General features: G+C 41.5%; 1 protein-coding gene across 3 annotated transcripts in view; it reads right to left on the bottom strand.

Moving 5' to 3' along the window:
- LOC121941822 (cell migration inducing hyaluronidase 1) overlaps window positions 1–24,727 on the bottom strand; it is a 141,767-nt gene that overhangs the window by 113,418 nt on the left and 3,622 nt on the right. For all 3 annotated transcript variants that reach the window (XM_042484707.1, XM_042484725.1, XM_042484717.1), the window contains exon 2: window positions 144–308. In XM_042484707.1, the coding sequence (XP_042340641.1) occupies window positions 144–198 (55 nt within the window). In that variant the 5' untranslated portion in view covers window positions 199–308. The remainder of the gene's footprint in view (window positions 1–143; window positions 309–24,727) is intronic.

The raw sequence follows: 24,727 nt of genomic DNA on the forward strand, positions 1-24,727 counted from the left end.
ATTTTCTCATCTGCCCCCTTTCTTTTTTCTTTCTGCACTCCAAGTGATGTGAATATAATATTTGGTTGATAAAGTTGTATTTCATGACAATGTCTCGTGTACTTTTTTGAGTATAAGAAAAAAGAACCATGTTCTTAACTCACCTGCTCGGATGCTGGGGAGCAGCAGAGCTGCCAGAAACATGGCACATGTCTTCATCTCTGTCAGCCCACTGCTGACTATCTGCACCCCTGAGGCCTTCAAAGGTTGCTTCACACCTTCCAGTGGGTGTTGGAGGGGGTTTCAGAGTGGGAGGCCACCAAAGGTTCCTAGAATATCAAGTTGAAATGCACAAGTTTTAGCAAGACATGTACAAATAGGTGACTCCATGAAATACAAGCATGGCAGGAGGTCTGTCATTTTTTGGGGCAGCTGTGTCGCAGAGTGTAGTCTTTCAGAACACTAGCTTTTTTGATTCTAGCTTTAATTTCAAAGAGATTATGGCAGAAGATTTGGTTTGATCCCCACCCCCTCCAGTCTGCATGTCAAAGTATCCTTGGACTGAACCCCAAATAGTGTGTGAGTGTGTTTGAATATTATACTGAGTAGCAGATGGCACCTTGTGTGGCACCTCAGCCAACAGTGTGTCAGAGGCTGTGCTTCACTTTATCTGCCCTCTGCTGTGTGACAGAGAGCTGTACCACTAGTCCCATACTTGAGTCCGATCTTGACTCAGACGTTTTACCAGGCTCACCCATTACAGTCTTTGGTTTTCTTTCCTCTTTTTTGCTTTTCTAGTGTCCCATTGCTGACTGAAGCAACCCTTTCTCATGTTGGCTATGTGATGACTGCCTAGATTATGTTAAGAGTGTTTCATGCAGTTAATGAAATGATACATCTGTGTACTGCGCTGGATTTGCAGAGATGTAGGCTGGGTGGGTGGTGTACATAAAAGACTTTTATGCAGTGATGCATAGAGAGATATTAAATGTTCATATATTGCTGGTAACATTGTACATGATAATTAGCTCGCTAATATTTTTTCTTGTAGAGTTGTAATCACAATATTAGAAAATAATGCAACATTTAGGCAAACTTATTATTTACTATTTCTTTATATTTATTATTTATGCTCTCAGTGATGACTTTGATGCTGTGACTCATCTTGTCTCGCTCTCTACACTCAACACTAAGTGACTTTGACTACAGCCTACAAGGCTGCACGAAATAACCACCAGAAGTTGTCAGGCATGTCGTGTTAATTTGGACACACATTTAAACACTACGCTGTGCATGGGAAATACTGTGGACAGATAAACAAGCATCACAAATGCATGTGCATCAGTTTGCCAATACATATAACATGTATGCACTGGTAAGACCAGCTAAACACCAGCTTATGCTGGTTCTGGTTTTAACTGGTTTTAGCTGGTCTTTGATGGTCTTAGATGGTTGTGACCCAGTTCTTGCTGGTCTTTGATGGTTTGACATGCTGGTGTGGCCAGCCTGTTTAGCTGGTCATGCCACTGTAACTAGCCTGTCAAGCTGTGCACATTTATCTTTATGCATAACACATGAGAGAAGACTTAACTGATATATGCCCTTTGCTTTTCATACTTTCTCCTCATGACACTGTTATTTCTCCTTCTCCTGGTTTCAATTTAACAAGATGTTCAATGGATGAACCAGCTAGAGTGACCATCACAAGCTGGAATGACCAGCTAAACCATCAAAATGATGCAACAACATACCTAAAGCTGGTCCAAAAAGGCTGGTCAGCCAGCTTAACTATCTTAAGCTGTTTTTTCTTCAGCTGAGATGTAAACTTTTTAGTGGAAACTGAAAACATACTAAATAAAATTTCTCAACGTCGGACTAACACACCTAGATAATGCTACTGAGAATAGAGCTACTCTTTCATATGCCTCAACCAGACCAGGGGTCTCATTTTTAGACATTGTGTATGCATAAAACGAGCCCTGAAAGAGGCATATGCCACTTCACGCAAAAGTTGTGATAAATGATGCCTCTCACATTCAATTTGGCCTCACATCACACTTGACATATAGATCCACTTCATCATAAATATTCATTCCATTCAGGCCATTTCATTTAAGTTTGGGCTAACCATAACTTTTCCATTAGCCCCTTTTTAGTTGAAAAAATAATGAGCAAACTCAAATCTCACTGAATTCTGCTCATTACTTAATCAGCGCTATCTCACCATCACATCTCTGACCCCAAGCACAGAGGAGAGGACTGTGTGCTGACATGTGTGGTCAGCTGTGAAGCCAATAGTGCATCAAACAGCATTAAATAACTGCAAAACAGAGCAACAACAGTATTAAATAATATCTCCTAATACTGTAAATAAATATCACCAAATAAAACTTTTATTTTCATATAGTTTTTCAGTGAACACAACTGTGTGCACACACAGGACACATTGGAGACACCGCCATGACTGTCACAGACACCATGCCTTCTCCAGTCACTTCACCCGACACACCTTCACCACCTTAGGAAATTCATTGTAAATTTTGATTGATGGGCGAGGCAACACAGAGATCAGAGCCATACAGTAGCTTATGTGATTCCAGACCCTGCTGGTTATGAAATACTTCATGAAAAACTGTAAGAACAAGTGGGCACCGTTCTGACAACATTCAAACATACTTTCTTTGAAAAAAAAAAACTTGGAGAGAAGTAACTACTTTCCTATCAGAACTAATCTGCTTGGCATGCACTTGCTATGACAACACTCACATACAAACATATTTGCCACCAAGTTAACTGAGGGTGGAGGACACTTTCAAAGATGTTTTATGACTTCAACATTAACAAAAACTTAGAATTAATCTCTTACAAAGACGTGTATTGATTCCATAACAGTAATATACCTCTGGGGAAGTACAAAGTATTGGGTGGAGCTCTGCTATTGTATTACTGGCAGCTCTGTCTGAGGTCTTACTAAACTCCTGCAACATGGAGGTGAAGAAAATCTGCTGACTTCACGCACAGACACACACGCGCACGCACACACACACACACAATTGACTTTTTCCAGGCACATGTATGTCTGCATGAATGTTTTGCTCTCTGTCTCATCTGCAGGAATGCAGTCTCATCAGAGCCTCAGGAATATTATGGCACTGTTGTAGATTTTGATAGGCTTACGATGCATTTAATTTAAAGAATGGACGTCACATATCCCAGCTAATGTAGCCCCCCAAACAACCATTAAGAGACACCTAATGCAGCAGTTATGACACAATAAAAACTGATTGCACCATGTCAACAACCTGTCCATTTAATTCCTGGTACAAATTATATGAAAAAATGGATTAGTTTCTGGTGTTTTTCTCTATTCAAGTCAACATCAATTCAAGATTCGAGAAGAAATCCTGATTTTTTATTTCTATTTATGTATTTATATTGTTATTATTTTTTAAATCAGACACCATTGGGGTCCTAAAAACAGGCTGCAAAAATGCAATTTGGGTACCTATTGGAACCTATTGCTCCTGCTAGACTATTTTAATGGTGTGCTGCCGGGCTCCTTCCAAGGATCAGTATCTGTAATCTACCTGCTGTTCAGTAAATGTTCCAATAGACCAACAAACTTTGTTCTCAAAGGCAGACACAAAGAGAGAGGTGGACAGACAGAGAGAGAGAGGGACAGGCAGAGAGAGACAGAGAGAGAGTCAAGTCAATTCAAGTCAATTTTATTTATAAAGCCCATCATCATAACTCACAGTTTGCCTCAGAGGGCTTTACAGCATATGACATCCCTCTGTCCTTAGACCCTCACATCGTCTGAGGAAAAGCTCCCCCAAAAAAAACCTGTACCAGGGGGAAAAATGGTTGAAAGAAGAGCAACTTAGGAGGGATCCCTCTTTCAGGATGGACAGATGTGCATATAGATGTCGTAATTCACAATTAAATTACAATAATGACAAAGGAAAGAGAGAGGGAAGAGGAAGAGGAAAGAGAGAGGGAGAGAGGCACAGCAATAATGGTAACAATAGCATATCATATAACAATAGTGATAGGTGTAAAATTACGAAATGCACTCTATGATAGCATGTGATGTACGGTATCAATGTAGCCACAGCACGAGCAAGGCCAAAGGCAGGGTCACAGCATCAGCACAGCTATCACCACGATCAGGTGCGGCCAAGATTGCAACCAGGATCCAGGAAAACTAGGAAACAAGGGAGCAGGAATGCTCCAGAGAGGCAGCCGAGTTAGTGTAATGCAGTAAAATGACATAAGCGTTTGCAGTTGGAGGGAGCAAGAGAAGGAGGAAGGAGCTCAGTGTATCATAGAAAGTCCCCTGTCAGCTTAAACCTATGTCAGCCTAACTAGGGGCTGGTCCAGGCAACCTGAGCCAGCCCTTATTATACGCTTTATCAAAGAGGAAGGTCCTAAGTCTACCCTTAGAAGTGTGTCTGCCTCCCTGACTGAAACTGGAAGATGGTTCCATAAAAGAGGAGCATGGCAGCTGAAGGCTATGGCTCCCATCCTATATTTGGAGACTTTGGGAACCACAAGCAACCCTGCATTTTCAGAGCGAAGAGATCTTGAGGGTTGTTATGGAACTATGAGCTACGACAGATAGGATAGAGCCTGACCATTCAGAGTTTTGTATGTAAGGAGGAGGATTTAAAATTAAATTCTGGATTTTACAGGGAGCCAGTGCAAAGAAGCTAAAACAGGAGAAATATAATCCCTTTTCTTGGTTCCTGTTAAAACACGTGCAGCAGCGTTCTGCACCAGTTGGAGAGACTTCACAGACTTGTTGGGGCAACAGGATAATCGGGAGTTGCAGTAATCCAGCCTAGAAGTAACAAATGCGTGCACTAATTTTTCGGCGCCTGTTTGAGACAGGATATGTCTAATTTTTGTGATGTTACGCAAGTGAAAGAAAGCAGTCCTTGAAGTTTGTTTTATATGGGAGGCAAAAGATAGATCTTAGAGGTTCCTTAAAGTAGAGGGACAGACAGGCAGCTGCAGATAATGGAGAGGTGAACAGGGTCTGAAAATAGGCTCTATGAGTGAAAGAAAAGCAATTTAATATTCCAATATACTGACATACAGCTGTGGAAGAAGTACTCAGACCTTTTACTGAATTAAAAGTAGCAACAGTGTAGAAATACTCTGTTTTCAGTCAAAGTCCTGCATTCAAAATACCATTAAAATACCATAATACAATTTAAGTATACTTGAAATAGCCCACTAGACGTTAAGGGGTTAATTATGCAGACTGGCCCATTTCAGATACTATAGCCTATATATTAGAATTATTATTGTATTAATGTGTTCATCACTTTAACTTAGCAGCTGGTAAGGGTGGAGGTCATTACAAATATAGGCCTACTGCTGGGTAGATAATAATACATCATAATTTATTAGTTGATTTATATTTGTATTAATAATTTTAATCTGTAAAGTAACTAAAGCTGTCACATAAATGTAGTGCATTAAAAAGTACAAGATTTACCTCTGAAATGAAGAGGAGCATAAAACTAGCAAACTAGCATAAAATGTAAATACTCAAGTACATGAACCTTAAAATTGTACTTAGATACGGTACTTGAGTAGATTAAATTCCAACACTGATAACATAAGTACAATTCTAGTTAATATATGTTAAATTAAAGCAGTTTTGAAGTACCCCCCAGATTTGACACTCTTTAAGGTACACATTTCAACTTTCCTGAGATTACGATGTGCACTTTGAATGTAAATAAAGTGTCAGAGTGCATAAAAAAGCACCAAAAAGTGGTTTATTTATCAAATTCTGTTAGGTCTGAGCCTCAAATACCCTTAAACCCTAAAAAACAATGGCCACTGGTTTTAAATTTAAAAAAACATGAAATGCCTGCGTGCTAGCATAAAGTCCTAAAAATTAACACGTTACCCACAAACATCTCTCACTGCCCCCCATTCAAAACGGGTTCTGGTCCAGTGTGCAGGAATTAGAAGCATCTATCTAAATGGTATATATTATTCACATCTATGTTAGATTCTAATGACCTGAAAATAAGAATAATTGTGTTGTTGTTACCTTGAAATGAGCTATTCATATCTACAATACTAGTCCTCTTCCACAGAGTTAGTCATATTGTTTCTACAGGAGCCCAGAACGGACAAACCAAACAACAGCATAGATAGGGCCATTTGTGTTTTTGAGTCAGCAACTGTAGCCCTCCAACACACTTGGCACATGGCAGAAGTTTCAGTTCAGCAACCTCACCACCAGATGGCAGTGTATCCTAAACACTGGACCTTTAAAGGCCTGGTCTGTGTCATACAGAAGCTAAGAGGTGCTGATAGCCACTGACCACCCTGCTGTATTTGATGGCCTAAGAACAGGCTGGTTATTTGTACTGTACTGTACTATTCATAAAGAAAATCACTGGGTCTATTCAGCACCTCTGCTCAAAGTGCCAAAAATAATTATATCATCAACCCGAGGCCTGCAGTGACAATGGGTAAAATGATTCACTCAGCAGCCAGTCAGCCAGTTTTGAAACAGACCTGCCTCAACACACACTAACAGGGAGGGGGAGGGAGTTGCAGGTGTGTGCGTCTCCTGAAATGCAGTGTGGATCTAGTTGTCGGAAAATAACATTTGGTCACATGCTGAACATACTATCCTCAACCTGATTCAGGTAAACAAGCAGTTAGTGCCAAGACCTGAATGAAGTACTTTGTAACACAATGACACACACACATACACACACACACACACACACACACACACACACACACACACACACACACACACACTCTCACATGAAAACAAACATACTCACACACCACTGGTGCTCGAATTATAAAGGTGACAAAATCTCTGGTTGCCAGTTTGTAGAGTCAACATCAGTAGTTTAAAACATAACCATTTCAAATTAGCAGTTTTTTGGGACAAAAATTGCCTTTGCCATTCATAAAATGTGTAGTCTATTGTAAGATCTTTCTTACTAATACACACAATAATAAGGTTTGAATCACACATAAACTTACTCATGCATAGACTACAACACAGATACAAAGAATATAGAAAGGTTCAAATAGTTTGTCCATTCTGGGCTACTGTAGAAACATGGTAGTGCAACATGGCTCCTTGGAATAGGACTCGTTTCCTCTGTAAATATAAATGCCTTATTCTATGGTAACAAAAACCCAACAATACTTTTTTTTATTATTATTAATGCATGTCACAGCCATTGGAGCCATCATTTCATGATGATTTGTCCACAATAGGCTGAGCTTTGCCAGATATCTGACACACTACTAAGCTCTAATGTTTGGCCTCGAGGGTGATCATCCTGGTGTTAATGCACTTTGTAGAGGGTGGCTTTTCTGTCCAGCTGGGCAGGAATAATCCCTCTGAAAAGATTAAAGATCAATTACAGAGACTTTCAACAAGGACACCCAGACAGCCGGAGGAACCAAAGGTGCAGTCAGCTATTCTCTCACTCTGGAAAACCGAAGTCAGTACTGAGGCAACTAAGAGACATGAAAGACAATGAGTCATCAGGATCATCAGAGGACCAGGATAGAGAAGGATAGGGTGGATTTAAATGCCTTTGTAGCTCCATGGGTTCTACAAAAAGCCTCAAGGATTAGATTTTCCCACATTCTGAATTTTTTGAGAACACATTTTTTGCCTCCTAAATCGTAGGTTCTGTTGCTACCATTTTTTTAAGTGAATCATTATTGAACCAAGGTTATTGAAAGTTATCAAAAGCTTGTTGATGTCATTTTGCTTTTAAAAGATATTGACTGATGAATGTAGAGGGGGCATGGCTAAGTACATAGACAGACCTAACTCCATAACCGTTGAGCCGATCATCACAAAGGGAATTTTAACATAAGCACGAGCATCAAATCTGAAAGCTTCATTCAAGTCGGTTGACTTGACACTAGGGAGCACCACAAATAAAAAAAATTAAAAAGACTGTGACATATCACATATCAGATTATAAATCAGAAATACTTATTTTCTAATCATTGCAAAACTTGCTAACTTGTTTCAGTACAATTTTTGAACCACGTGTGTAAAATTATTTTGAAATTGCTCAACGGGGACACACATCTCAAACAAGTACATTGGCCTGGCACAAAATTTGGCCATAATCAAATACCAGTTTGTCCAAACATCTCAAAATCTCTTTGCTATTTTTGATTAGGCAATTAAGCATGTCCTCAAATGTTTGGGTTTTTTTTAATTTATCAATAAGGGGCAACAGTGTTGTCAAAGCAGAGCATGGCCCCGCACAGATTTGTATGTTAGTGCATGAGCGTTCATACTGGCATGAACCCCAAAAATCACCACTCTCCACATGTTGTCATTCATGAGAAGACCCAGAATGAACACTATGATTACAAAACGTGGATCATTTGAAAAGCATTTGTATACAAGTGATTCTACCTCTAGCTGGTTTGATCCATTTGAGCACTGTGAGCTTTATGCCCGGTTATGTACCGACCCATCCATCTACAACGACCTCCTGCTTCCTCACGCTATATAATCACCTGACTTCCTCCTATACTCCTTTACACAAGAAAGCTTGGTCACTTCAGTGTAACCACATGCCAGTTTTGGGTGTTAGCTGAAATGGGTGATGCTCTTGTTTTCCTCGTGGGGACAGTCTATGGTTTTTTTTCTGCTTGTTCTGTGTTTGTCTGACTGTTTCTACTGTTTCAACTGAAAATACTCTCTTTGAGATTATCTGGCGAAGTGATCTGACCTGATATGAAAGATACATTTTTTGAATTTGTGGTTTGTCTCAATCAAAATAGAGACTGTTGCATTAGAATGCATGGAAATAAGTATAATTTTGGCTATAGTGGAGGATAAGAGGTGATCGTAGACTGACTGACATTACCATGCTTTTATTTCAGCTTTCTGTTTCTCTTTAATTCCCCTGTCACAGCAATGGAATGATGAAATTTGTCAAGAGTTACATTAAAGAGGAGGAAGGGGAGAAATGACCTCATTAAAGTTGGTAGGAGTATCACCAACAGCATGGAGTGAGATTCTCAGCAAGCCCTGCAGTCACACTGTGTGATCCCTGCACAGCCCAAAGATTACAGCAGCTGAAAATGTAAGCGTGATGAAACTGAAACACATGCTGCAAATGATGAAACATATTTGACATTAGCAGTGGGTGGGGGATGGTTTTTTCTTCTTCTGTTGACTGAAAATACCTTCACATCTCTGTGTTCGTGTTGCTGTCAAGATGACGAGTGAAGAGAAGAGTAATAAAAGGAGATCATAAACAATACAGGAAATCAAAATAACTGTATGTGAGGGAATTTAAATGCTGAAGTAGCTAATGAAGTGTTCAGCACTGGAAATAAAACAAATACATGAATGTGGTTAAAACTGGCACTAATCAACATCTTTTTCTAATAACATCTAAATATGTTTCAATTCTGTCTATGTGAGGAAGTGCTCAGTGACATAACGCAATGTATTGTTTTGTCATTGTTACACAATCTACAGTACATGCTACCATATAGTGTAGAGGTAGGAAGCAGTGTGTCCTTTATGTAAGGAGACAGAAAGGAAAGTTGTGATGGACATGGTTTTAGATGGGAGCTTGCATTCTGTCATAGACCTTCAATTTATGTTCTCCTTTTTGCTAACCACAATATTCCACAACCTTAACCAGGTGTTTTAGTTGCCCATTCCCAACCATATTTTAGCTGCCATAACCACAATCTTGCCCTACCTTACCTATACTGTAAACTGCTTGTACATGTATTATAGAAAGTCCATCCATCTATCCATGTTTTTCTTTAATTAAATGCATGTCCATCATGAGCAAGGTACTCCAGATCTCCCTCTTTCCAACATCATTTCTCCTCCTGGGTTAGGTTAGGGATCCTAAAATGAGATAAATAATCCCTCCAGCATATTCTGAGTGCAGCCTGTAGCCCTCTACCAGTTCATGATCTGCCCAAAAAAACCTCAGGTACCCAGGAGTGTCTCGATAAGATACCCAAACCACCTTAACAGCCCCATTTTACACGAAGGAGCAGGGACTCTACTCAGAGCTCCCTCTGGATGTCTGAGCTCCTACCCTATCTCTAAGGCTGAGCCCAGACACTCTATGGGGGTCTGGGCTCAACCTTAGTCTGGGCGTAGATGAAGGTTGAGATGTAGGTCAACCAATAAATGGAAAGTTTTGTTCTTTGGCACCTAATAAGATCACCTCATCTCCTCCACTTACTGATGGTCCAACATTTAAAAGTCAGATAAAGGTAAGGCTTAAACAAAACAAAACACATGCACACTCACTTAACTAACTGGCAAAACAAAACCACAATGTACTAGTAAGTCCCGTATGTGAGGGTGAGGTATGACATGGATGGTGTGTTGAGCTGGGAGCAGGAGATTAAATGTGCTTCTCGCTAATCTGGTTAAATCTCCTCTGCATGACAGGTTTGTTGATCTGTAAATAAGCCTGCCCTGGAACACACATCACACATATTCAGAATGTACAACATAATCTAAAGTCTTCCTATACAACCACAGCCCAGCTAGAAAAGCTAAAGGGACATCTCAGCGTTTCTTGAGAGGTCACAGACATGAATCCATCAAACCAGACACATTTGCACATATGCTGACATGCCTCTGTGGTACAGTAAGAATGCAAATTCTTAGGAATCCAGAGATTTGTTATGTACAGACCCGTCTTTGTTGTTCTGTTAAAAGCACCTGTTATAACCACATTTCTTGTTCTGTCCATGACTCCATTTATTGTTCTTTACATAACCACATCTCTTCACAGTTCCATCATAATCTGATTTATTATCCTGTTCATAAGGTCTTTCTTTCTAGACTAGATTTCATGCCCATGTAGGGAGTGATCCTTGGAAGCATAATAATTTAATCTCATTAAGTCCTCAAAGGAGTTTGAGTATTAGTGTGTAATGTCTTAAATTAGACTACGTTTACAAGATTTAACACAGGGTTATGCTAGGCTTTTATCTGATGAGCTTCAGTCAGTTGTTAAATCAACACAGCGCTGCTGGATGTCATTAAACAGTGCCGACCTGGGAGCTGTGACGATTAGAAAGAAATGCTTAAACAAGTACGTGTTACGGGAAGACAGTATCTCACTTTGACAATGTGTGCCAGAAGAAATGCGCTTCATGGGACCTTAGCCCATTAAACTGTCAACCATTATGAAGCAATTCAAAAAAATCACATGGCAGCATATCTTAAAATCATTTCCGGTCACATGCTGGTACGAAAGAGAGAACAGTGACAGGGGCACACAATAAGCAGAGATGTATCTAAGCATGGCAACATTAGGCTGCTGGGGAGCCCTGGGCTAAAAATTTACTTCTAGACCCTGACACCACCTTCCCCATCCTGCCACCCTTTCTACAGTATCAATGTTTCCATTAAATACAGTGTATCTATATACACTGTTTAAAAAAAGTAAAGGGAACACTTAATCGCCATAGTATAACACCAAGTCAGTGCATCTTCAGGGATATCAGTCTGTCCATTAAGGAGGCACAAGTGACTGTGAATCAATTTCACCTGCTTTGGTACAAATGACAAGTGACAGCAGGTGCAATGGAGAAGCAAAGGAAGACAATCCCCCAAAAGGGAATGGTATTGCTCTCTCCTTATTCTTCCTGACTGATTCTTCTCTAGTTTTGTGTTTTGTTAGTGTCCTTCTGGTCACTTCTGGTAGCATAAGCCAGTACCTGCTGCCCCACCAGGTAGCAAAGGTAGTCCAGCTCCTCCCGGATAGCACATCCATCCTGGATGTGGTTGCAAGAAGGTCTGCTGTGTCTCCCAGTAGCAGAGATACTTGGAGACTGGCCGTTACATGAGGAGAGATGGACAGTGCTGTAGCAGGGCATCAACCCAGCAGCAGGACCTCCAGACCTCCAGCAGGCTGCTGATGTGCATGTTTCTGACCAAACCATCAGAAACAGACTTCATGAGGGTGGCAGGAGGGACCGATGTCCTCTAGTGGGACCTGTGCTCACAGCACAGCACCATGCAGCTTGACTGACATTTGCCAGAGTAAGACAGAATTGGCAGGTCCAGCATTGGCATCTTATTCTCTTCACAGATGAGAACAGGTTCACACTAGGCACATGTGACAGGTGTGAAAGAGTCTGACATGAACGTGATAAGGTACAAGGTACAAGGTTCAAGGTAGATTTATTTGTCATCTTTCTGAAACATGGTTTAAGGAAATTAAAGTTAACACTAAATCCTGCTACATCTTTTTGGCAAACATAACATTTCACGGTTGTTTGTGGGCTGCTGGTGGGTTTCAGGAGGTTTTTAACACTCTGAAAGCCAAGACTTTCTTTATTTGAAATTAGATGAAACATGAGTGTTCTAAATTTCATTGTAATTCATCAAACACCTGCAAAAAAAATCAGTCTGGAGCAAAGTGTGTGAAGGCAAAAGTGTCAAATGTACAGCCATGTAGATCTAAGGAAACATGAGAAACAGATGCTGTCAGCTTCTGTCTGTATGGATGTATGCCTGAAATTCACAATCATGTTTCAACAGAAGGTGCAGATAGAGGAGTCAGGTAAACCTACTCGTCTGTCACAGGGACAGTAAATCTTTACACAACACAGGACCACAATAACACTGCGGTGTGAGAAGACACAGACTTTTATCCTTTCAGCATCACACTAAATCACTACAAGCTCTGTACTACAGACACAATTATGCCTTACATTTAGCATTCCTCTGTGTGTGTGTGTGTGTGTGTGTGTGTGTGTGTGTGTGTGTGTGTGTGTCAGTAGCAGTCACAGTAATAGCTAAACTCTGTTGTAGGTCTGCATATCCCTCCAACAACATGGAAAGAGTCAAAAGTATGATATCATGATGTTGCTTTTTCAAAGAGTATTTTTTGACATGACCGTCAGTTGCAGTCATCAGTTCCTCACACTAAACACACACACACGTTGAACTGACACACTTCAAAAAGGGAAGTTACAATCCAAGCACCCACCTGCTTCTAAAAACTCTGCAAGGCCTCTGTAATTACAGATTTACAGCAGATGAAGCCCTCAATCATGTGGTTGGTCAGAGACTGCAGGGAGCCGTAACAGGCTGCTTTTAAAGCTACAGTACACACACATATACCTACTGACTGTGGTGTATGGCGGAGACAGGAATATATGCCAGAGCAGCGAAGAAAAACAACTGAGGTATTTTAGTCATTTCTCCCTTATGTCTTAGGTTGCAAAAGTCCCCAACAGTAGTTCAACATTATGATGTGTGAGAGGGATCGATATGTTGATATTGGCCTTGATGTTTGGCAGCTGTAAGAATTGCACTCACACAAATTGTGGACGAGTATTTAGGGGTGGAGCGTCAGGAGCTCGAGTGCATTGCCTCCTGGTACATGTAGACACTGCAGTAGGGGTTTTCCAAGAGGGAAAACTCAGATTCTGTCAATACAGCACACGCTGAGGGGATATCTCTAAATGTGTTATGTATTCCATTTGTTTCCAATTAATCATTCAGGCTAAATGACCAATAGGCCCACAGATGGTGTTGTTAAATGCTGAAATATTTCTTCAAAAAAAGCATTTAATCACACAGGCCCCTACAGAGTGAGCCTGCACTTTAACTACTGTTGACCACACGTTCTCAGGCAACACCACAGGTTCACAATAGCAATGAAATCTGTGTCCCATGTCTCCGGCTCTGTTCTTGCTCTCTCACTTCCCTCAGTAGTGTTCTACTGATGGAAAATAATTTTCAAAACCTTCAAAAAAAGAACACATCCAATTAAAGTGAGCTCCTGCCCTGCAAAGACCTCTTAACAAAGAAAAGGAGGTTTGGGTGAGTGTGGACCACAGGCCCCCTGCCTCTAAGCACTAACCCTGGCCCAAACAATTAGTGCTATTGCATCCGTGTAACAGAAACCAAGTCTCTTTCACTCCCTCTGTGCTCCTGTTTCACAAAAGAAATGAGAGAGATGAATAGAGAGGGAGGCCATTTTTTATTACAAACAACACTCATAACTCATAACAATCGTAATATCTGACAGGAAAAGACAACTTGTATGATTCGGAGCTCCAACAGAGTTTCTGTCCCTTCTCCCTTGATGTCAGTTTGAACATGTGTCGTTTGTTGCAGTTTCAGTGCAACTCCCCATAATGCAGAGGCCAGGTGACGCTTTATTCTCAGATAGATTTAGTCACCGCAAAGCAGTGTAACCCTAGCTCTATAAGCACAGGCAGAGCCCTCTACTGGACTCTATGGGTAATACTCTCTTCCGTCATGAGCATGTTTAACAGGCCTAAGATGTGAGGCCAGTAGACAGATAATAATATGGTCCAGTAAAGGACAGAGAAATAATAAAGCACACAACAGGTGGTGTGTTTCCTTCTCCTGCTTCTGTCACACTTATTATGTCTAAACACACCTGTACTTTAACCACATTCTACATTTCACATATTTCTCCATAAACCTAGGTCACAAATTAACATTACCCAACACATGAAAACTCTAGCTGTGTTCAAAACCATCCCCTCGTTCACTCACTCACTATTCACTATGTAGTGTGTATTAAATAGTGCACTATATAGGGAATAACCAAATGAGATTTCAGACACTACGTTGGAATTTTTTTTCCCCGGAAATATATACGACAGCATTGCATTGTGGTAGACACAAGTTAAATGTAGTGTACAACATATGTACACTCAAATTTGCTGTGCATTGTGGGCATTTTATAATGCACTATATAGTGGATTAAATTAACAGCAGAGAATTCGAACACCACTACAAAATGAACACACTATATAGCGCACTATATCTGTGACAGGGGACAGTTTCAGACACAGCTTCTGTCTCTCTAATAAGCACTTTTTCAAAAGTCCATGTTTCTATTATTGCTTATATACACATGAAAGTAAATACAATACTTCCAAGTATCTTTGGTCTACAGCTCTGAGCTTTGTTTTAACAAGATTCTAAACAAAACTACAAAGAAATAATGAAGCAGGCAACAAGTGTTTCCTTTTCTGGCTTCTGTCATATTGGAGATGAAAGCTGAATACCAGCTACACCAGACCCAAAGGGTTAGGGCTAGGACAACATTTAGTTGGGGATATCAGATAGTGTGTGTTTCAGGGTGAAACCTCAAAGCAATGCCTCGATAATAGTCCTGCTATGCCAATTGACTTCATGCCTGAGTGAAGAAAAATTTCCATAAGAGGAAACTAACTTTACAGAAACCAGCGTGCTATTCACACTGTCTGTCCTCCCTCACTGCTGTACTTTTTATATGGCATTCTCTCGATCACCGTAGGTGGGCAGTCACACTCTCACAGACTCTGTGTTTAAAGGAGAACAGAACATTTGTAGTTAGCTGGAGGAAACCAACTCCTTACAGCAAATTATGGGTCCAAACCAAGCATAGTGGTTTCTCTCCTGGATTTGAGTGTGTCTGTCCATGTATTAAGATACCTGTCTCTGAGATTTCTGCATTAACCCCAACACAGTCAAGGAAAATACAGTTTGCACACCGAATTTCCATGTTAAGATTTGACCAATAACAAATGTCTTTGGGGTATGCCTACGGTAATAGCAGGTGTAAATGAACAGACTGGGATCAGATGTCATTATGCAGGTAATGTTTACAGATGGAAATCACGGAGATAAGCCAGGTGGAAATGGAGTATTTTGGGCAGGTACAGTGCCTTGCAAAAGTATTCACCATTCTTGGCGTTATTATTGGCCACATTTTTCCCCACTTTGCAAAAAGTGATTTAATCGTGATGAGTGGAATGTTCAAAGTTTCATATATTTTTCTTGAACCCACTCCTGATTTGTACTTGTCCAGAACTTTGTCCTTGACCTGTTTGGAGAGCTACTTAGTCTTTGTGGTGCCACTTGCTTGATGATAAACCGAGCCTGGTAATGCTGCACACTTTGGGTCTTTTCAGAACAGATGTATGAGATTATGTGACTCATCGGTTGTAATGAAACAAAAAAGGAAAAATGCCGAGGGGGGTAAATACTTTAGCAAGGCACTTTATCTCAAAACCTGAGAGATGAAAGGCAGAACTATCCATGTGGTAAGATTCCACAGGTGGTCGGTTAAAAAAAAAGATGAAGTAATTTAATAATTTAAATAGACCCTTTAATCATTTTATGCTTTTTTTCCTTCTTTTTTTTCTGTTACATATTTACTGAAAATTAACGAGGACAGCACAAGCCCCCAGGAAGTGCGCCATGCTCTGATGCAAAATTTACAAAGTGGCCAAAAATTACAGCAACACGTGATGCACACTGGCCCAGAAAGACTTTTCTCCGTTTGCTTAACATTGGGAAAGAGACCTCCTTAAATCACTGGATAATTTTTTTTGAGCCATATTGACTTTTCAGAACGCATTTTTAAATAACCATTATTTAAAACATTAAGTCCTAAAGACGTAAAATGCGCCATTTTCCAAATATAGAGGTATTTCTCCAGACATAAAATGAACTCGCATCGGACCCGCGGGACTCCACTGCGTGTACGTGCATGTAACTCTTGGAGTCCCTGACACTACACAGACTTCCTGCCAGCGCAACAGCGCCGAAACACTGTTAGCACAAGCTTTTTAGCAGCAGCAGCAGCTCACATCCAACATTAGCCTTAAAACTACCCCGACATACTCACACCAAAAAGACTTGACTCTGTGGTTAACCCCATTATAACCACTATCCCTGTAATGCTACAGTTAGCGCTTCATTTGTATTGTCATCTGGAGACCCAGTGTGCAGCATGGAGACCCTCCTCACTGAGCTCACTGGCTGCTGCCCTCGGCCTCTGCTCAGGCACTCTCTCTCTCGCTCGCTCTCTCTCTCTCTGCATGCATGTGCATAAACATGCAGTGTGATTATACAGACATGTCATACATCAAATGTAACCTTATGAGTCAGGTGTCCCTCTGTCTGCCTCTGTTCATAGAGACTTCAGTCCGCAGTGCAGTGCATATACTTCACTGATATACACTGGGCTTCATTATCTCTCTCTCCCTCCCTATCTGTCATCCTCTCTCCACACATAGTTGTTTAGGCTACTACACATGTAGTTTACACCTGAGTAACGACACTTTAGATTTGACACTAAGTTCAAAATTTTTAATAGAATTTTAGTCTTTATTTGGTAAGTTTTTATTTTCATGTTACCATTAACAATGAATTTAAGACTGAAAGTGATGGGGTGCCCGGTGGATCAGTGGATAGAGCAGGTACCCTATGCACAAAGGCAGTGTCCTCGCCACAGTGGCCACAGGTTTGATTCCAGCCTTGGCCCTTTGCAGCATGTCACTGCCCACCCCCCTTCACGCTTAAGCTTTCCCACAATTAAAGGCATAAAAGCCCCCAATAATAATGACTTAAAAGTCATTTTACTGTCACATACTGATATTTATTATATGTATTTGTACTGTTGGATTATATGGAGACAGGGGGTGTTGAGGGTAGGCTCTCTATCAATACCCCAGGAAATCTCCCGATTGAAAAAAATCCATATCATGCATCTCTAGTGCTTGCAGCTCCTTGAGGCAGAGAGAGGCTGCTTTTATTGAAGGCTTAGCGGAGAAGTTGTTGAGGTGTTCATACACAGCCCTGGCTCTGTCAATGGGAAAAACAGACCGAGCCTCACGACACTACCTCGGCTACTCTCATCTGCAAGGACCAGAGCTACACCAATCACAGACTCTCTTAAAGTTTTAAATAATGTAAAGGGGTTGTATTGAAAAAAGCGTTGTCCTCCAAGCATCCTCACAACCACCTTGAAGTGACCTTGCACCACTGGCTGAGAACAAAACACAGAGAGTCCAACCTGTGGCTGCTGCTGGTTATTAAATGAGGCAGCTGGGAAAAACAAGGTGTTGTAAGAGGTACGTACAGTATGCTCCTGTGGCCTGATAATCTGATCAGCTAGTCCTCTCAGTCCTCTGACACAGTGATATGAAGTTCCCCTGGTCTGTGTGAAAGCTGGTTGACATAGCATTCATTTGTAATGTCTCACATGGTCAAGATGTGTTGTATTGTGAGAGGAGGGGCGAATCATATTTCTAAAGTAGTAAAACTTTTCCTGGAGACTGCAGAAGGCATTGTGGGAGTTGTAGGGTCATAGCCAGATTGTTGGTGGCAGTGAGGGGTGCAGGAGCGACCATCTTCTCTTAAATGCAGTTTTGTGATTTTGTGATTTTTCTTTGGCTGCACTCTTTCAGCTGCTTTAATAACACAAATAGTAAAGTCAAGTAGTAGCTTAAATATATCACAGGAAGCCAACCAATCCAAACATTTCTTTGTCACGTGAAATCACAAAATATGTTTTCACTGAAATGCAATCAATGTGAAAGATTCTGAAAATTCCCAGATGAAAACATGTTTACATCCATGCTGATCACCAATAGTAATACAAGAAACGTGGCAGTATTATAATCTGATTCATAATGTCACAGTAATAGGGTGATCCTATACTTATGAAGCGATTGTCCTGTTGAGACTGAACCCAATGGTTTTTACAATTTTATGAATTGAATTATCACTTGAGACAAGTTTATCATGGTTTTATTAGTATTCGAATTACTAACAGGGAACCAACTAATCAAATGCTATAATCACAGCTGACTGATAACAATTATGCTATTGTTGCTCGGCAACCAGAGGCTGCCTTCAACACCCTGCAATCCATCTTGCCGAATTCAGACAAAAAGCAATAGAAACCATGCACTTGTCGCCTGACTGCATATCTGCCCCGTCCTCAAGGGGTTAAATATTTTAAGGTCAATCCTAGAAACATCTGTGAAAAAAACAGGACTTTACACTTGTTACCAATCCGATTTGTTTCCCAACACACTTTGTATGTTATCATTACATTTGGTTCACATGGCTATTAGAACACACCCAAAAGACATATTTATCATGTTTACCATGTTTAACATTGGTTCACTAAATTGCTTTCTCTTACTACTGTCACTGATCTTCTGCACAGGCAGGTGTAAATCTTTACTGGGCCATGAATCTAACATTAGACAGATTTGGACACTTCACTCAAGTTTATTGATCGTGTGACCACAACAGTCACAGACCAGGGGTGCTCTTTATCAATGCCAAGTAGGCATAGGCCACTGTCAAAGCAAATTTCGGAATAATAAAAACAAGCTTTATGGGAGAATGTGCTGTCCTTCAGGGAAACTCTGACCCACGCATTTACACATAGAACACTCTGGAGAAATGAGAAACAGCAACGGCAGTGGCAGAAGGATGAATGTACTTCAAGAAATGCTTTGACACTGATACCATTATCTAAAATCAACTGAAATATTACCTCTTATGATTACACTGAGGAGTTTCCTGGACACACACACACACACACACAATAGTTATCAAGTCTTGCCTCTAATGTGCCAAGATATGTGTTTGGACAGGCAAGTCTGTCTGGGTGTGTGTGTGTGTGTGTGTGTGTGTGTGTGTGTGCAGATGTATCATTTTGAGATCAGATGTTTCCAGAGCACGACATGTTCTTTTCCCTCTCTCGACAGCTCCTTGTCTGCACCGATTTTGCTTAAAAATGAACTAATCACTGCTGAGGCATTCTTGGCCTGTTGCATAAAGGCCCAACAACAGCTTCACACACACACACACCTGAAGCTAAAAAATTTCCAGCAGTGTTCCATATTGCTCTGTGCCGAGTCTGCTCTGCTTGAATAGTGAGAATCCACAGAGAAGATATCCAGCTGTAAACAGGCTCCATGTATCTCAGGAATGCCCTGACTGGAAACTGAATTCAGAGTAGTTTAGGTGTACAAAAAGTACCTGCCATTGCTCTAAATGGAAAGGACAGGAGGCCCTCACCTCAAGACAGAGACCTCTCTATATTAGAGGTTCAGAACAAAATGTCTATTTCTCCCCTTACAATGAGCCCTCCACTTAAGTTGGGCAGCATCACGGTATTACGGTATACCAGGGTATTTAGGAATCCTGAAGGTATGTTTTTCAATACCTTAACAAAATAACGGCGCTCCTCTTTCTATTAAACTCATTGTATGTTGTGCACAGCACGCACCACCAGAGCTCAGTCTCCGGTCTCTACTGGTGGAACACACAGCTGAGCTAAAAGACACAGTGACACCTAGTGGTGGAGGGAAAAGTTACAGGTCTGTAAACAGCAAAAGTAAAGATAAATCACAGAGAAAAACAGCATATTTTTCACATCTAACTTGGTGAATTAAGAGTTTATTTCTACCATACCAAAGCTGGTGATTGTTGGAACTGTACATTTGCTACCTAGTTTACTAGCACAAGTAACCAAGGCAGTTTGGGTGAGTTTAATTTTGTTTCTGTAGAGTTTGAATGAAATGCGTTTTATTTTGAGTTAACATTGTCAGTCTTCTGTGAACAAAAGAAAGTTGAATTCAAAAGGAGTACAGTTGTATTTCTCTAATAATACAATACAGAAAATAGGTGTGAGAATATTTCTCTTAACATTTTAAGGCTTTCTGTAGTGTATTGATTAGTCTGAAAAGCTGAAAATGAGTAGCACACCCTGGGGTGGCTAGGGTTGGGGTGTTAGCACCTAACACTTATACCATCATAAGTGTACACCCTACTGAAATTCAATGAAGGTATGAAATATTACACACCGCCCAAGCCTACCCTCCACTGAATCTTCTGAATCTGCTAAGTATGAAACATTCAGTGCCAAATTAAACCTATATTGATATTTGAGTGACATTTTATTTATTGCCTGATATAGCACTCCAATGTAAGAATACAACTCTCTATATGCAGAAAAAAAAAACATTCAACCATCAATAAATCATCAACTGTACATCACAGAGCAAAATGGATAGCATGACATAGTAAGCTGTTTGCTCACCTGAAAATAAAACTTGTGTTAAAGAGGTGTAAGTTTGTGGCAAGGAAATGTGTTTCTGTCCCGTGTTCTACAAAAAAATCAGTGTCAGCTTTTGTCTATATAGCAATGTGCTGACAATATGTGTGCTATTTACATCTGCCAGAGGTCTTTTCTTAGCCTGCAAAGGTGGTAAACTCAATTCCCACATCAAAAAGTGGGTAAACAAGAATTCCACTGGGTGTGTGCTGCACTCCACCCCTGTTCTCAGTGCTCAGATCTAAATTGGACTCCTGGGATCCAAACAAAACACAAGACGTGGTTGCTTTGTGTGATTTTAATGTCAGCTTTTAAGCAGCTGCTGTATTAAAGTTTTGAGCAGCTGCAGCAGCACGTGGACATGCAGGTGGAAGTTGATACCGATCTGTATTTTGTCTGTCTGGATCACAGCAGTCCACAAAAATAAGAGACTAGCACACCAAGCATGAAAGCCTGAAAAACATTTACACCCAGTTATCCATGCAAGCTCCTCATAGGTGTGTCATTTTATTAATGGAGAACATCAACTGTGTGTGTGTGTGTGGGGGGGGGGGGGTCGTTTCTTGCAGGGTAGCAAGCTCAGGCAGGAGAACTACTGTTTCAAACAATTTCACAGCCCATTAAATGGTTGATGGATGGGTTACAAAAAAGATTCCATGTGGGCAACCTCATCAACAAATATGAAGCTATAACTCTCCAAAGCAGAGCAGAGGAGAAAGCAGAGAGCAGCCTGCAGCCAACAGACCCGACCAGAGGAGAGAAACATTTCCCTCTTTCAATTGAGGCTTGAGAGTTGATGGTTTCCTCAAGTAAACTGTGGCCTTTGGCTGCCAGCCCAGTCATCCACGGTGGCAGCTCTCAACCAGTTCTTCCCTCTGAATGGATGTGTGGAAACTCCAGCCTACACCAGCTAGTAAAAGGGTTTTCTCTGCCAATAGTTTTGTTTCTCACATTGAAAAAGATTGCTTTTAATAATGAATAAAGACATAATACAGGAAAAGCCAAAAGGTTAAGTCTCCGTGTGTGTGTGTGTGTGTGTGTGTGTGTGTGTGTGTGTGTGTGTGTGCTCATGAGTGGATTGTAGAATATGTACAGAAACTTTTCCCTGCTTACTGGCAATGCTATATTTGTTGAATCAAAACGCACATGCCTCTTTCTTAATTTAACTAATAAGTAAACAATAACATCTACTTTACGTGGGCTGAGAAAGAAAAGCTCATACCTCTGCATGTAGCCTATATCCACTCTTCTCTGTCCAGAATGGTCTCCACTGACTACTGAGAGAAATATCTGGGTCTAAGGCAGCTTCAGATTCCAGCCAGTGTGTAAGGAAGAGTGTATAGTGGCTTTATCAGAACCTTTCCACCAAAGACAGCTAAGACTGAGCCAAAACAGTTAAGTTGTGGGCAGTAAAAGCAAAACACTGAGCTCTGTGGGTTCATCACACAGACTGTATGTACAGATGAACGGCATGACAATTTCCCCCAAACTGAAGCTTAAACATCTGGATTGCCCCCTGGTGGCTGGCTGGAGTATAGGTCATAAAGCCCGCCCCTCCGTGTTAGTGAATGGGACATAGGCCAAACTAAAAACTCAAAGTACACACCAAATACATTTTTCCAAAGATGGCTTCTGTTATTTATAAGTTATTTAATTCTTCAAAAAGGGGATTTTCCACCATGAGCCAATCTGTGCGCTTGCATTCAGTGGCGCTGTTTGTGATCACTGTTTATATACAGTGTTTGGTTCATCATCACAAGAAACACTTCTAACTATTGGTCATAGTAATTTAATCCTTTGTATATTTAAAAACATGCAACGCAGAGGATTGGCACACCCGGGGCTCTGGAAATTGTAGGGCTATCTTGGATGACACGCCTGTTCAGTGTCGCATGGAGGTCGGGTACGGTGTCTGTGGAGTGGCAGACAGGGGTGGTAGTTCCTATTTTCAAAAAGGGGAACACTACTCAGCCTCCCAAGGAAAGTCCACTCCAGGATGCTGGAAAGGAGGCTCCGTCCGATTGTCGAACCTCGGATTCAGGAGGAACAATGCGGGTTCCGTCTGGGGTTGTGGAACAGTGGACCACCTCTTCACCCTAGCAAGGCTTTTGGAGGGGTCGTGGGAGTTTGCTTATCTGGTCTACATGTGCTTTGTGGACTTGGAGAAGGCCTACGACCGCGTCCCTCGGGGAGTCCTATGGGGGGTACAGCGGGAGCAGGGGGTGCCGAGGAGGCTTCTGCAATCCATTTGGTCCCTTTATAACCAAAGTGAGAGCATACTTCCCGTAAAGTCAAACACATTCCCAGTTGTTGTTGGGCTCTGCCAGGGTTGTCCCTTGTCTCCGATCCTGTTTGTGATTTTCATGGACAGGATCTCAAGGCGCAGCCAGGGAATGAAAGGGGTCCGGTTTAGGGACATCAGAATTGCGTCTCTGCTTTTTGCAGATGATGTGGTCCTGTTGGCTCCATCACACAGTGACCTCCAGCATGCACTGGGGCCACTGGCAGCCGAGTGTGAAGCGGTCGGGATGCGGGTCAGCTCCTCCAAATTTGAGGCCATGATTCTCTGCTAGAAAACGGTGGATTGTCCCCTCTGGGTGGGGAGTGAGTTGCTGCCCCAAGCGAAGGAGTTTAAGTATCTCGGGTTCTTGTTTACAAGGGAGGGTAGAACAGAGCGTGAGATGGACAGACGGTTTAGTGCGGCATCTGCAGTGATGCGGGAGTTGCATTGGACTGTCGTGGGGAAGAAGGAGCTGAGCTGGAAGGCAAAGCTCTCGATTTACCAGTCCATCTATGTTCCATTCCTCACCGATGGTCATGAGCTCTGGGTAGTGTACAAAAGAATGAGATCGCGGATACGAGCGGCCGAGATGAGCTTCCGCCGGAGGGTGGCTGGGCTCAGCTTTAGAGGAGCTCGGACATCTGGGAGGAGCTTGGAGTAGAGTCGCTGCTCCTTCGTGACGAAAGGGGCCAGTTGAAGTGGTTCTGGCATCTGATCAGGACATCCTACTGGTAGGAGGCCCCGAGGCAGACCCAGAACACACTGCAGGGATTACATATCTCGTTTGGCCTGGTAACACCTTGGGTTCCCCGAGGAGGAATTAGAAAGCGTTCCTCGGGAGAGGGATGCCTGGAGTGCTCTGCTTAGCCTGTTACCCCTGTGACCCGGCCTCGGATTAGCGGATGAAAATGGATGGATGGATGGATATTCAAAAATATGCTGGTTGTAGTTCATCTCTAGGTTTCGAGTATATGATGCTATTCTGTCAGTTAAAGCCATGGTTTCCATCATCAATGCTCATGCCAACTACTCAATTCTTCTTCTAAACATAAAAGCGCAAGAAGTCATCGTCTTTGCAGCAGGCACTCGGAGGATTATCAGCAGAATGTGAGGACACTTTAAAAGCCTCTCACTCATGTCTTACTCTAGTTTGAGCTGGCAGAAGTAGTTTACCGCTATATTCTCCCCGATGGCCTTCATTCCTTATTGCAGAAAGACAACTGTGTAATTGCTATCTGTGGTCTCTTCAGCCAATATTTCAGGTTCAGCAGTGGAGAACTTCCGCACTCTCTTTTACGCTCCATTGCTGTCAGATATGCTCAAGATGCAACTTTCATCGACTAACATCAGGGCTTAATCAGCACCAGTACATTAAAGTTAACTCAACTGCATCTTTGCTCATTTACATCATCACTCACACTACAGGAAATACCCTGCCAAATTGGAAAGATTAAGAAACACAAAATGCTGCGGCCATGATCGTAATTTGTGGTGGGTTTTGGGAAATCTAATGTCAAAGCTTTCATGAACCAGATTAAGCTGGATAACC

This window comes from Plectropomus leopardus, chromosome 1 (genome assembly GCF_008729295.1).
Source record: "Plectropomus leopardus isolate mb chromosome 1, YSFRI_Pleo_2.0, whole genome shotgun sequence".
In the NCBI taxonomy this organism is placed as follows: domain Eukaryota; kingdom Metazoa; phylum Chordata; class Actinopteri; order Perciformes; family Serranidae; genus Plectropomus; species Plectropomus leopardus.